The 14,867-nt window shown below is 42.5% G+C and overlaps 1 protein-coding gene across 1 annotated transcript; it reads left to right on the forward strand.

Annotated features, from left to right (window-relative positions):
• Window positions 1–1,419: 1,419 nt before the first annotated feature.
• On the forward strand, window positions 1,420–11,129 carry LOC143767110 (uncharacterized). Its single transcript, XM_077255131.1, has 4 exons — window positions 1,420–1,552; window positions 1,636–1,733; window positions 1,932–2,022; window positions 9,544–11,129. The coding sequence occupies exons 1-4, from the start codon at window positions 1,420–1,422 to the stop codon at window positions 10,815–10,817; spliced, it is 1,596 nt and encodes a 531-aa protein (XP_077111246.1). The 3' UTR covers window positions 10,818–11,129.
• Window positions 11,130–14,867: the final 3,738 nt, after the last annotated feature.

The following is a 14,867-nucleotide window of genomic DNA, read 5'->3' on the forward strand; positions in this document are numbered from 1 at the left end:
GTGTGAAGGTACCTTTAGATGTCATGTTTGCTTTTCACAGCAGCAAGTGGATAAACTGCCAGGGTTTTTGTTGAAGCCTCATCTGTGCCGTCCCTGCGGTGCACATCTATGTTCTGATGCACAAAAAGATTAATTTCTTTTTAATAAATGTTTAACAAGTTAAAAATTATAAAATGTGTCTTCTGCTTTTTCCATGTTTTTTTCTTATTACAAGAATTGTTGGAGCCAATTTTCTTTAGAAACATTTTAATATCTGTTTTTTTTCTGGTGTTTTTGCTGTAATATAGGAAAGCCTAAGGCCAGAAATAAACCTCATAAATCACTGTAGATGGAGAGTTTGGGATCAGATCATTTCTGTCTACGTTGATTGTGGAAACAAAAAAGCTTTTCTAAAAGCCTCAAACTTCTGTGTGTGAATCAGAGCTGAGATCTAACGTGATAGAAGATTACAGTGCGGGGAAGACGGGAAACCTTCATATAGACGCCGGTGGTAATGGAGTCAGTGACCGACTCTGGCCAAATATGTTTCTAGAGCCGTAGTAGAAGATGAAGATGTCGTCGTCATCATGAAGTAGTTATTTCTCATGTCGCGTGTAATGAATATCTCCTGCAGTATTGCTAATGCCGATTCCAGGGTCTGTAAATGAGACGAGAATTAGCGTTATGGAAGATGAGTCTATGAGAAACGTATTCAGCTGCCGACTCCGAGGAGGAAACTGCTTGTTGTCTGTGGCCTAAATATATAGGATTTATTAGTAGATGTAAAGAAGGAAACTAAATACTGTAAAATAATAAATCTCCTCATATGTTTCCCTTATTATCTCCAGTAATTGTATTATTACAGGATTCTTATGATGTTCCATCGGCTCATCTTCTCATTCAGGTCTCTACAATATCGGATCCTCTCAGTGAAGATCTTCTACAAAAGAAAATTGTCCTGATTTACCCATCAAAGATGGATATGGACAGAGACAAGATGGTGGAGAGGATATTACACCTCACCCTAGAGATCCTCTTCCGGCTTACTGGAGAGGTGAGAGATTCTGATGACGTCACATTACATCATTCTTATCTATGGGAATAACAGATGGACAGAACTGGAGAGGTGAGGACTCTGGATATGTCTGTAGTGAGAGATATTAATGTGTCTCTCCATTACCAGGATTACACAGTGGTGAAGAAGACCTCTAGTGATCGCTGTCAGGACCCTGTGTCTGAGGGTTGGGGTAGACCCCTGAGGCCAATCAAGGGGCCTCCACCTCACCCCCTGATCCATGAGGACATCAAAGACCAGAAGATCCTACAACTCGCCTACAAGATGATTGAGCTGCTGACTGGAGAGGTGACACTGCTGGGAATGCTGGGACAGACATTATATAGTAACACTATGACGGGATTGGGGGATGACGGTATCATTGTATGTGTCAGGTTCCTATAAGGTGTCAGGATGTCGCTGTCTATTTCTCCATGGAGGAGTGGGAGTATTTAGAAGGACACAGAGATCTGTACAAGAACGTCATAATGGAGGTTCCCCAGCCCCTCACATCTCTAGGTAACTGACAGGACTAAATACATACAGCATATAATTATCTGTATGTAAAGAATGAATTCAGTCCCTGTATGTGTTTCCTCCAGATCAATCCAGTAAGAGGACAACACCAGAGAGATGTCCCCGTCCTCTTCTTCCACAGGACTGCAAGCAAGAAGATCCCGATGCTCCTCAGGATCATCAGGTAGATGGAGAGAAGGTGTCAGGAGATCTCCCCTATGATGTGTAGACACCGGTGAATGTCTTGTGCTCAGTCTTGTTTTACCCACCAGTATTATATGTTTTATATTTGTGTAATGAGAACGGTGGAGATGGCAGGATTAGAGCTGATCATAGATGTGACTTCTCCATCTGTCGGTGACTTTTATAATATTTGTTTCAGGGTGAAGATCTGACCCATATTAATACTACAGAGACATATGTGAGGGGTGATGAGCGGTGTAAAGAGGAGATTCCCACATATGACTACCCAGGTGAGTAGTAACCACTAAATGTAGAGAAGTCACAGATTCTTCTCAGTCACCGGCTGTGGCTGCTTTATCGGTGGTGTAGTCCTGCCGTATTACCATGATTGCCATGGATTCTGGCTGATGAATTGGGACACACTTGAATTTGTTTGTAGGACAATATGCTCTAGCAAGCTATCTGTCAAACAAATTTAAAAAAATTGATTGGTCCAAAATTTTCCACCTCCACATTTATACCAGGAATGGCATAAAAATTAGGGATGAATGGAGTAGCCAAATCCGAATCCTCCCATCTGGGAAATGCTACATCAAGAGGCAAAGCCCTTTGGACATTGGTGTGCGCCAATTCACGAGCATTAGGGACATCGCTAGTACTGGGCATTGTTCCCTGAGTAGGAGACATTTCTCCAGAAGCGCAATTTGTCCTTGTTGTACTGGTCCTTGTGTGTGAGGATGGACCAGGATCACTGCTCATTTCTGAGCTATCACTGTCGCTGCTCCTAAAGACCTCGAAATCCCCATCCGGCACTGCACTTTCTTCGCTGTCAGAACATAAAAGTGCATAAGCCTCTTCTGCACTATAATACTGATGGGCCATTTTATTTGTTTTTTTTCGGAAATAGAAAACACTGACGTGACCAAATTATTGGGGAGACAATTGAGAAAAGCTTAATTCTTTAGCCTAACCCTAACTTTAGAATAAACCCTAACTTTAGCCCCAACACTAACCCTAACTATAGCACTAACCCTAACCTGCCTTATCTGTTTTTTTTTTTACTTTATAACAAGATCGCTGACTGACACAGCTGTTGCCAGCAGCACTTGTAACACTGATTCTCCTCTAATCTCTCACTGACAGGAGATTTGAGGAGAAACAGCATTTTTATGAGGCAGATCGCCAGGTAAAGTTTGTTGCTACAACACACTTTCTTAGTGATTTGTCTCATTGGCTGGTGTGACGCTGATGTCATCACGACCTGAACCAATCAAGTCTCAATGAGGACGGGGGTCCTAAGTGTTGTGCGCCAGAATCCCAGCATTATAAGGTACGTGGGGGTCCTGATAAGCACAAAACAGCCGACTGTAGACAAACGGTAGATAAACGTTGGCACTAGCAGGGCTTTGTGCAGCGCTGAAGTTTATCTACCGCTGGTGGTCACAAAGCGGTTAAGTTAAGGGTACCATCATTTCTGTCCAGGCTTATTTCCTGAGTTTTATTTTTTTTTTTTAATTCTGTGGAAGCATGGTTGAAAAGCAATGTCTGACTTTTTTGTTCATTTTCAAAGATTTGTGATTTATTACTTTTGTCAGATTTAAGTTATTTCTGTGACCATTGTGGGGTTTTCTGTCATTAAACGAGGGGTACCAACAATTTTGACCACGTGTGTCGGAGGAGTGAATATTTTGAATCCACTTTCTGGAAAGTAGCACAAAGTGGATGTCAAAATTACACATTTGCCATTTTATTACCCAGCACATAGTGCCCAGATTGTGCTCCAGTAGACACACACCGCAGAGTAAGTGGATTCTTCTCACTATAATATTGCTAAATACAGGGATCCTAAATGTTGTTTGAGCACACTGCAAGACTCAGAAGTGAGAGCGGATTTTTCTGGATTGGTTTATAGGGACTCTGCTGCTTTTCAACAGCCTTTGAGCTACTAATAGTGTGGGAACCTGTTTTTCAAAGCTCGCAAAAGTGTGAGATGGGTCACACCAAATACAATACCCTCAGGCATATCAGTAGAATATAGCACGGAGAGTCTCCCAATAATTAAAACGTAACTTTTAATCACTAAGATAAAATGGACAAACTAACATGACACAATTAACCCATGTGAATAAGGTGCTCATGCAAACCAGTGCTCAAGATAAAAATTGGTTTGATCTCACCAATGGGAACAGACAAATGTCCACAGCAGATTCCTCCTGTTGCCTTCTCTAAATAGGAGGAGAGGAAAGAGAGGGAGGTGGTATAGGGCTTTACTAAACTCCCTGTCGTGCCCCTTGTATTGCTCCTGTCCTAACAAGGACAGGCCCCAAGTATACCCTGCTAGGGACAACCACCATCCACGACATCTAATATATAGGTCTCCCTACGCGTTTCCTCCCCAGTCACGGGGATTCATGACTACCCATAGGCAGTGACACAAATTGTCACACCCATTGATAGGTACCCTGGCACTGCAGGGTTACTTAGATGACTGACACTTAATTTTTTGCATACTTTATGTCCCATTGGTTTTAAATGAACTCCCCTGATGAATCCCCGTTACTGGGGAGGAAACACGTATGGAGACTTATATATTATATGTAGTGGATGGTTGTTGTCCCTAGCAAGGTACACTTGGGGCCTGTCCTTGTTAGGACAGGAGCAATACAAGGGGCATGACAGGGAGTTTAGTAAAGCCCTATACCCCCTCCCTCTCTTTCCTCTCCTATCTAGAGAAGGCAACAGGAGGAACCTGCTGTGGACGTTTGTCGTTCCCATTGGTGAGCCAAACCAATTTTTATCTTGAGCACTGGCTTGCACGAACACCTTATATACATGTGTTAATTTTGTCCTGTTAGTTTGTCCATTTTATCTTAGTGATTAAAAGTTAAGTTTTAATTATTGGGAGACTCTCCATGCTATATTCTAACCTCTGATTATCCATTGATCGATGAAGGACCTGACAGGGGACTTGTTTTTTTGTGAGATGAGAATTGGTATTATTTTTGCCTACATAACATTGATTGATTCTTTTTATTCAATATTTGGGAGGCAGAATGAACAAACAGTTGAACTGTTGTGAATTCTGCTTTTTGGCTCCCTCTGGTGGTTGTGGATGGTAGTGCAGTGGTCCCTGGTTTGCAGCTCTGGCCAGGTGGATCTACTGATTGCAGTTCTGACTGGGGTATTTAGGTTTGCAGGATTCATTGGTCCTTGCCAGTTGTCCATTGTTTTTGGAGTTTTACTCCTTCCCTGGTTCCTGCTGCCTTACTGCCTAATCTGCAAAGATAAGTTTCTGGTTTCTTTATGCACACATGCTGTGTGCTTTATGATTCAGTAATATTCATTGTTTTTTGTCCAGCTCTGATTGTGTCAGTGTTTTCACAGTCTTGTTGGATTCTCAGGAGTTGCAGATGTACATTCCATGACTTTAGTTAGTTTGTGGAATCTTTTTCTGCTGTGGGTATTTTTTTTAAGTGTTTTAATTCTGACCGCTTAGTATTCTCTTCTATCTTTCCCTGTTTAGTCAGCGTGGCCTCTTTTGCTGAAATCTGTTTTCTGCCTGTGTGTGTCTTTTCCTCTCCTATTTCACAGTCAATATTTGTGGGGGGCTATCTATCCTTTGGGGTTCTGCTCGGAGGAAAGTTAGTTTTCCCATTTCCATCTATAGGGGTATGTAGTTCTCCGGCTGTGTCGAGGTGTCTAGGTTGGTTCAGGCACACCCCACGGCTACTTCTAGTTGCGGTGTTAAGTTCAGGGTTTGCGGTCAGTATAGTTTCCACGCTCCTGAGAAAGTCCCATGCAGCTTCTAAGTCACCGAATCATAACAGTACAACTGGCCAATAATGAGTTAAATGCATCTCAGAAGCAGGGAAGAAAGGTGTTGAGTCATTTTTTTTCTGTAGTCTGTTTTGCCTGTTCCTCCCTCTTTTCCCCTGGGTGACTGAGGAATCCTGCATTAGCATGGATGTTCAGGAATTAGCTTCTCGTGTTGATCAGCTTGCTGCCAGGGTGCAGGGAATTTCTGATTATATTGTTCAGACTCCTGTGTTAGAGCCGAAGTTTCCTACTCCTGATTTGTTTTTTGGTGACAGGTCTAAATTTCTGAGTTTTAAAAACAATTGTAAACTGTTTTTTGCTTTGAGACCTCGATCCTCTGGTGATTACATTCAGCAGGTTAAAATCGTTATTTCCCTGCTGCGTGGTGATCCACAGGATTGGGCATTTTCCCTGGAATCTGGGAATCCTGCTTTGCTCAATATAGATTCCTTTTTTCAGGCCTTAGGACTATTATATGATGAACCTAATTCTGTGGATCAAGCAGAGAAGACCTTGTTGGGCCTGTCTCAGGGTCAAGAGGCAGCAGAATTGTATTGTCAGAAATTTAGAAAATGGTCTGTATTGACTAAATGGAATGATTATGCTTTGGCGGCAATTTTCAGAAAGGGTCTTTCTGAATCCGTTAAAGATGTTATGGTGGGGTTTCCCACGCCTGTCGATCTGAGCGATTCTATGTCTCTTTGGGGTGCAGAAGGTTTCTTTTTTGGGTTTCATTTTTTCTCCTTCATCTATTGAGATGGATCCAGTTAAGGTTCAGGTTCAGGTTCATTCATGATTGGATTCAACCTACGTCCGTAAAGAGCCTTCAGAAATTTTTGGGTTTTGCAAATTTTTACCGCCGTTTCATTGCTAACTTTTCCAGCGACCGATTTGACGAAGAAAGGCGCTGATGTATCGAATTGGTCCTCTGCGGCTGTTTTTGCCTTTCAGGAGCTTAAACGTCGATTTACTTCTGCTCCGGTGTTGCGCCAACCAGATGTTTCTCTTCCGTTTCAGGTGGAGGTTGACGCTTCTGAGATTGGCGCAGGGGCCGTTTTGTCTCAGAGGGATCCTAGCGGTTCCATGATGAAACCATGTGCCTTCTTTTCCCGTAAATTTTCGCCTGCTGAACGTAATTATGATGTTGGCAATCGTGAGTTATTGGCTATGAAATGAGCATTTGAGGAGTGGCGACATTGGCTTGAAGGAGCTAAGCATTGTTTTGTGGTTCTGACTGATCATAAGAATCTGATTTACCTCGAGCCTGCCAAGCGGTTGAATCCTAGACAGGCTCAGTGGTCTTTGTTTTTTTCCCGTTTTGATTTTGTGGTCTCGTATCTTCCGGGTTCTAAGAATATTAAGGCTGATGCCCTTTCTAGGAGTTTTTTTCCTGATTCTCCTGAGGTCCTTGAACCGGTCGGCATTCTTAAAGAAGGGGTGGTCCTTTCTGCTATTTCCCCCGATTTGCGACGGGTTCTTCAGGAATTTCAGGCTGACAAACCTGACCGCTGTCCAGTGGGGAAATTGTTTGTTCCTGACAGATGGACTAGTAGAGTGATTTCTGAGGTTCATTGTTCTGTGTTGGCTGGTCATCCTGGTATTTTTGGTACCAGAGACTTGGTTGGTAAGTCCTTTTGGTGGCCTTCTTTGTCACGTGATGTGCGTTCTTTTGTGCAGTCCTGTGGGACTTGTGCGCGGGCCAAGCCTTGTTGTTCCCGTGCTAGCGGGTTGCTTTTGCCTTTGCTGGTTCCTGAGAGGCCTTGGACGCATATTTCTATGGATTTTATTTCTGATCTTCCCGTTTCCTAGAAGATGTTGGTTATCTGGGTTGTTTGTGTCCGGTTCTCTAAGATGGTTCATTTGGTGCCTTTGCCTAAATTGCCGTCCTCCTCAGATTTGGTTTCGTTGTTTTTTCAGCATGTGGTTCGTTTGCATGGTATTCCAGAGAATATTGTGTCTGACAGGGGTTCCCAGTTTGTTTCTAGGTTTTGGCGGGCCTTTTGTGCTAGGCTGGGCATTGATTTGTCTTTTTCCTCTGCATTTCATCCTCAGACAAATGGCCAGACCGAGCGAACTAATCAGACCTTGGAGACTTATTTGAGATGCTTTGTGTCTGCTGATCAGGATGATTGGGTGACTTTTTTGCCATTAGCCGAGTTTGCCCTTAATAATCGGGCTAGTTCGGCTACTTTGGTTTCGCCTTTTTTTTGTAATTTTGGTTTTCATCCTCGTTTTTCTTCTGGGCAGGTTGAGCCTTCTGACTGTCCTGGTGTGGATTCTGTGGTTGACAGGTTGCAGCAGATTTGGACTCATGTGGTAGACAATTTGGTGTTGTCTCAGGAGAAGGCTCAACGTTTTGCTAACCGTCGTCGGGGTGTTGGTTCCCGGCTTCGGGTTGGGGATCTGGTCTGGTTGTCTTCCCGTCATGTTCCTATGAAGGTTTCTTCTCATAAGTTTAAACCTCGGTTTATTGGTCCTTATAGGATTTCTGAGATTATTAATTTGGTGTCTTTTCGTTTGGCGCTTCCTGCCTCTTTTTCTATCCATAATGTCTTCCATAGATCTTTATTGCGGAAATATGTGGTACCCGTTGTTCCCTCTGTTGATCCTCTGGCCCCTGTGTTGGTTGATGGGGAGTTGGAGTATGTGGTTGAGAAGATTTTGGATTCTCATTTTTCGAGGCGGGAGCTTCAGTATCTGGTCAAATGGAAGGGTTATGGCCAGGAGGATAATTCTTGGGTTTTTGCCTCCGATGTCCATGCTGCTGATTTGGTTCGTGCTTTTCATTTGGCTCGTCCTGATCGGCCGGGGGGCTCTGGTGAGGGTTCGGTGCCCTCTCCTCAAGGGGGGGTACTGTTGTGAATTCTGCTTTTTGGCTCCCTCCGGTGGTTGTGGATGGTAGTGCAGTGGTCCCTGGTTTGCAGCTCTGGCCAGGTGGATCTACTGATTGCAGTTCTGACTGGGGTATTTAGGTTTGCAGGATTCATTGGTCCTTGCCAGTTGTCCATTGTTTTTGGAGTTTTACTCCTTCCCTGGTTCCTGCTGCCTTACTGCCTAATCTGCAAAGATAAGTTTCTGGTTTCTTTATGCACACATGCTGTGTGCTTTATGATTCAGTAATATTCATTGTTTTTTGTCCAGCTCTGATTGTGTCAGTGTTTTCACAGTCTTGTTGGATTCTCAGGAGTTGCAGATGTACATTCCATGACTTTAGTTAGTTTGTGGAATCTTTTTCTGCTGTGGGTATTTTTTGAAGTGTTTTAATACTGACCGCTTAGTATTCTGTTCTATCTTTCCCTGTTTAGTCAGCGTGGCCTCTTTTGCTGAAATCTGTTCTCTGCCTGTGTGTGTTTTTTCCTCTCCTATTTCACAGTCAATATTTGTGGGGGGCTATCTATCCTTTGGGGGTTCTGCTCGGAGGCAAGTTAGTTTTCCCATTTCCATCGATAGGGGTATGTAGTTCTCCGGCTGTGTCGAGGTGTCTAGGTTGGTTCAGGCACACCCCACGGCTACTTCTAGTTGCGGTGTTAAGTTCAGGGTTTGCGGTCAGTATAGTTTCCACGCTCCTGAGAAAGTCCCATGCAGCTTCTAAGTCACCGAATCATAACCTTGAACACCACACACTACTGGTTCATCCAACAAGGTTTTCTATTAGGCCGGGATCACACATACATACACAAGACACGTCCGAGTCTCGCAGGTGAAAACCCAGCTCTGGCGCCGGCACTTCAGAACGGAGCGTGCGGCTCCATGTGTTGCTGTGCGGCTACACGCTCCGCTCCGGAGTTCCGGCGCCAGAGCTGGGTTTTCACCTGCGAGACTCGGACGTATCTCACGTATGTGTGATCCCAGCCTTAGACTGTGAACAGTTATTGTTTGGTAAATAGTTAAAGTTTTTACATAGCTTGCCATTTTTATGGATGGTTTAAGTTGAAATGTTCAAAAATATAAAACTCAAGGATATTTTATTAAAACATATTTTTTTTTTATCTTAGCAGATGACTGTACCAGGAGATCAGAGGGACAGTTGACATCTTCAGTTTTTAAATCTGATGATCTTGAGATCCTACAAGATAAAACTGAAGGGAATGCCATTACTTCAGATATATCATCATCCATTCACAGCAAAGATCTGTCATCTGGTCCTATGAAACAGGTCCCATCTTCTGATTCATTGCTAACTACTAAGGAAAATCAAAGTCATAAACGAGGCATTAAAAGACAATCTGCTTCTAAAGCAAATAAGTCATTTTCCTGTTCAGAATGTGGGAAATGTTTTAACCGGAAATCAGATTTGGTTAATCACCATAGAACTCACACAGGGGAGAAGCCTTTTTCCTGTTCAGAATGTGGGAAATGTTTTAAATGGAAAATAAATCTTGATAGCCATCAAAGAATTCACACAGGGGAGAAACCTTTTACCTGTTCAGAATGTGGGAAAGGTTTTAACCAGAAATGTCATCTTGTTAGTCACCATAGAACTCACACAGGGGAGAAGCCTGTTACCTGTTTAGAATGTGGGAAATGTTTTTTCCAGAAATCAAATTTGGTTAGGCACCATAGAACTCACACAGGGGAGAAGTCTTTTTCCTGTTCAGAATGTGGGAAATGTTTTACACGTAAATCACTGCTTGTTACTCACCATAGAATTCACACAGGGGAGAAGCATTTTTCCTGTTCAGAATGTGGGAAATGTTTTAACCAGAAATGGCATCTTGTTAGTCACCAGAGAACTCACAAAGAGGAGAAGCCTTTTTCTTGTTCAGAATGTGGGAAATGTTTTATCCATAAATCAGATTTGGTTAGGCACCATAGAACTCACACAGGGGAGAAGTCTTTTTCCTGTTCAGAATGTGGGAAATGTTTTACATGTAAATCACTGCTTGTTACTCACCATAGAAGTCACACAGGGGAGAAGTCTTTTTCCTGTTCAGAATGTGGGAAATGTTTTAACCAGAAATGTCATCTTGTTAGACATCAGAGCAGTCACAAAGATGAGAAGCCCTTTTCCTGTTCAGAATGTGGGAAATGTTTTAACCAGAAATCAGATTTGGTTAGGCACCATAGAACTCACACAGGGGAGAAGCCTTTTTCCTGTTCAGAATGTGGGAAATGTTTTAACCTGAAATCAGATTTGGTTAGGCACCATAGAACTCACACAGGGGAGAAGCCTTTTTCCTGTTCAGAATGTGGGATATGTTTTAACAGGAAAGCGCTTCTTGTTAGGCATCAGAGCAGTCACACAGAGAAGCCTTTTTCATTTTCTTAATGTGGGAAATACTTTACTTGGAAATCAACTGTTAATAAACATCAGAGATATCACATAGGGGAGAAGCCTTTTTTATGTTCATAATGTTGGCATAGTTTTAACCAAAATTGAATCTTCTTAAATGGGTTGTCTCTTGCCATTCCTCATGTTTGCTGAAAAAAAGGATAAAACTGAACTTTATTACTTCCAAATGTAAAACTATACTCATAATTCACCCTCTGGAGGTTAGTCAGTAGGTGACTAATAGAAAAAACATATACCCCACAGTTCAGTATATAGAGTGAGGTGACGTATACACACTCTCCAAGCCTCTCATTTCTACGGGTTTCATCGTCCTCACCAAAGGCAACTCATCAGGAGACTAACAGACTAATATTGACCTATATTTAAGCAAAACTAGACAAAAAAACTAAAACCATGTATCATGTTATCCGAAACAGTCAGAAAACCAGCCACATATTGGCAGATCCCCGACCTCAAACTATATACTTCATAAGTTTATAAGCCACTCCAGTGTCAGGAATAGATAGTATGTGAAAAATACAGTATAATTCTTGTGTTTTTATCCTATTGTGACTGCCCTAGTTTGGTATTGTAACAGCTGTTAATTAGTAGTGCAAACTGTCCTAGGCTAAACTCCAGTTTTCAAATGGCCCAATATGTACCACTCAGGGAAAACGTACCTACTACAAAGATCAATAGCAGCTTCTAATGGCCATGCTGTCAAGGAATGAGGGCAATATCGTTATAAAGACTAGGGATATGTGCAACCATAATGTATGGAGGATCTGTGCCATTATTTAGTGTGAAAATGTCATGGAGTGACTGGCCCAGTGTGACACGACCCAGCAACATACAGCATTGTATCTTAATTAACCAGAAAACTATTTTTAGCAAATGAAGAATAATAGAATGTTATCTGTATGTTGGTTTTCAAATTTAAAGTGTTGATTTCTGGTTGGTCAAGAAAACAGACTTTTGTTAGTGTAAGCATGGAATATTGACTTATTGTGTCTTATCCTTGATCACTAGTGATGTTTGCTGTTATGCTATTTATGCATTGTTTTATTGAGCCAGTTTGTTGACTTCTAAAGCAGAGAGGGAAAAGCTATGCAGATAATTTAAATAATCAAGTAATGCTATTTGATCTCGTCTGCATTCTTACCCTTTATGTAAATACTGAATGAGGGCCACTTGTTAAGTCTAAAAATAGGTTACATGCCTCTGTATACAGATACTGAGAGAAACAGCCAGAGCGATTCTGCCAAGACATCCATACATCTCAAAAGGACCAGAGAAAGGACAGCAGCCATTTTTCATCATGGCTCCATTACGAGGGACACGAAGCTATCATTCTATAGGTAACAACCTAGGGGTTTTCAGCCTGTTGGAAGAATACAGATCTGTTCCATAGACCATCGCTGAACCATGAATATGTTTGGAGAAGCCAGGTTGTGATCCTCAGATCAACTGGCCTTGTACCTTGTATGGACTTGGTGGACTGTCATCTTCCTACACTTGTTGTTACCTCCTCTGTGTGCATGCCACAGGTGGAGTAACCGACCCTGGAATATGAAACCAGGTTGTGATCCTCAGATCCACTGGCCTTGTAGCTTGTATGGAGTCAGTGGACTGTCATCTTCCTACGCTTGTAGTTACCTCCTCTCTGTGCATGCCAAAGGTGGGGTAGCGACCCTGGAAGATCTGTAGTCACAGCTGCTATTATCCTGGCGAGTCAGCAGAAGTGCGAGACTCTAATGTGCACCATCTTGGGATGTTTGCTGGGACTGTTCTATGTGTTATCTGCCTGTTTTATGGTACAATAAAGCATTGCCACACTGTTTTACCCTCACCCTGTGTTGCTTGAGTAGCGTTTTGCCCATGTTAAAAGGAGAGCGGGAGTTCGGTGAGACGATCCCTGGTGCATGCATTTTCGGCTAGCGGGCAGCGCTCATAGCAATTCGGCAGTGACAACCATAGACTTACAGACACAAAAGAGCACAGTGAGGTCAAAAATACTCTGTTGGAAAAAAAAATCACAGTAATAAGCAAGTGCTAAGTCAAAAGATGGGAAAAACAGGGTATTTAGTTGATACATTTTTTTGCAAAAAAAGTATACTAAGCTGCTCCACCAATCGCCAAGGTATACCCATATAGAGCAGTCCTACCTAATGTATATAATCCCTATCTGATGTGTTTAAAAACCTGATCATCTGTATAGTACCTGTATAAGCAGGGTTCAGAGAGGGAATTTTCATGTGGACATGCTGGATGGAACAGCTTTGATGCAAATGACCCATAAAGAGTGGTGGACTCCCTAGTCTTGTAGAAACAAGAGAACAAGTACAGAACCAGAAACACATGGGCTACTTGCACAATGAACAAGTCTGTAGGAACCTGTTCACACACCACCAAGAAACTTGAAGACACAAAAGAGCACAGTGAGGTCAAAAATACTCTGTTTTCGAAAAAATCACAGTAATAAGCAAGTGCTAAGTTAAAAGATGGAAAAAACAGGGTATTTAGTTGATACGTTTTTTGCAAAAAAATGTATACTAAGCTGCTCCACCAATCGCCAAGGTCCACCACTCCTTATGGGTCATTTGCATGAAAGCTGTTCCATCCAGCTTGTCCACATGAAAATTCCCTCTCTGAACCCTGCTTATACAGGTACTATACAGATGATCAGGTTTTTAAATATATCAGATAGGGATTATATACATTAGGTAGGACTGCTCTATATGGGTATACTTTGGCAATTGGTGGAGCAGCTTAGTACACATTTTTTTGCAAAAAAAGTATCAACTAAATACCCTGTTTTTTTCCATCTTTTGACTTAGCACTTGCTTATTACTGTGATTTTTTTACAACAGTATTTTTGACCTCCCTGTGCTCTTTGTGTCTTCAAGTTTCTTGGTGGTGTGTGAACAGGTTCCTACAGACCTGTTCATTGTGCAAGTAGCCCATGTGTTTCTGGAACATCGGTGAGCCGCGATCATGTGACGGGATCACTGATGAGCGGGATTTCTGGCGCGCTTGCTGACATGTGTCAGAAAAGATGTGGCTCAGTGCTGGAGCCCACATCAAAGGGAGGGAGTCTGACATCGGCGTACATTTATGGCTGGTGTCGTAAAGGGGTTAAATGGGGATTGTTTTTACAGAGACAGAAGTTGTAATCAATCATGTATACATACATATATGTGTGTATGAAGCCCCGCCCATTCCACATAGCCTCGCCCACTCCGCATAGCCACACTCACTCCACACACAAAGCCCCGTATAATATCTAATATCTATTTCATAGGCACATCTTCTTGACAACAATAGCTTACATTGCCTGCGTTGCCCATAGCAACCAATCACTAAGCATCTTTCATTTCACCAGAGCTGTTTAGAAGATGAAAGCTGAGCTGTGATTGGCTGCTATGAGCAACAGTTTTCCTTGTAGACAGTTGTGGTAACTGAGGCCTATTATTCTTCTCATTTCTATGGTGTTTTCGTCCTTCTGTAAAGCTGGAAATAACACTATTTATTACTGTGCCGACACAGACCCCCCTGTGCCACAGACTGCAGGGGGCCCAGAATCAGGAACTTCTTTGTCTGGCATGAAGCATCTCATTAAGTTCAACCACAGATTAAAGAAAGAAACACAAGAGGGATTTCTCTAACCCTGGAACCATTTTACTCGGTGTAACAGCGTCACCCTGATAATGCAGGGTTCACTGTACACCTATTTATACAGCTACAACTAATGCCGCTCTAAGGCCGGTTTCACATTTGCGTTTGTGGCCGCAGCGTTTCTACCACATATATCCGCATGCGTTGTGCATTCCTATATTTAACATTAGGAACGCATGTGTTTGCGATTGTTCGCATTTTACCGCGTTTGACGATGCATGCGTCGTTTCGTCGTTTGCGGTTTGGCGCGGAAATGCAACATGTAGTAATTTTTAGAGGCGTCAATTTGCCGCCTGGTAATGCATGTGGTTATTATGCAAGGTTTGCGCCAAAAAACGCATTGCTGTCTATATGAACGCATGCGTTCACAAG

Source organism: Ranitomeya variabilis, chromosome 4 (genome assembly GCF_051348905.1).
Source record: "Ranitomeya variabilis isolate aRanVar5 chromosome 4, aRanVar5.hap1, whole genome shotgun sequence".
Classification (NCBI taxonomy): domain Eukaryota; kingdom Metazoa; phylum Chordata; class Amphibia; order Anura; family Dendrobatidae; genus Ranitomeya; species Ranitomeya variabilis.

What these genes read in the sequence shown, in the direction of transcription:
- LOC143767110 (XM_077255131.1), top strand. Translation starts at nt 1,420, where the DNA reads ATGTGTCAGGTTCCTATAAGGTGTCAGGATGTCGCTGTCTATTTCTCC. An exon ending in ATGCTCCTCAGGATCATCAG is followed by an intron (nt 1,734 to 1,931) that starts GTAGATGGAGAG and finishes TATTTGTTTCAG; the next exon opens with GGTGAAGATCTGACCCATAT. An exon ending in TCCCACATATGACTACCCAG is followed by an intron (nt 2,023 to 9,543) that starts GTGAGTAGTAAC and finishes TTTTTATCTTAG; the next exon opens with CAGATGACTGTACCAGGAGA.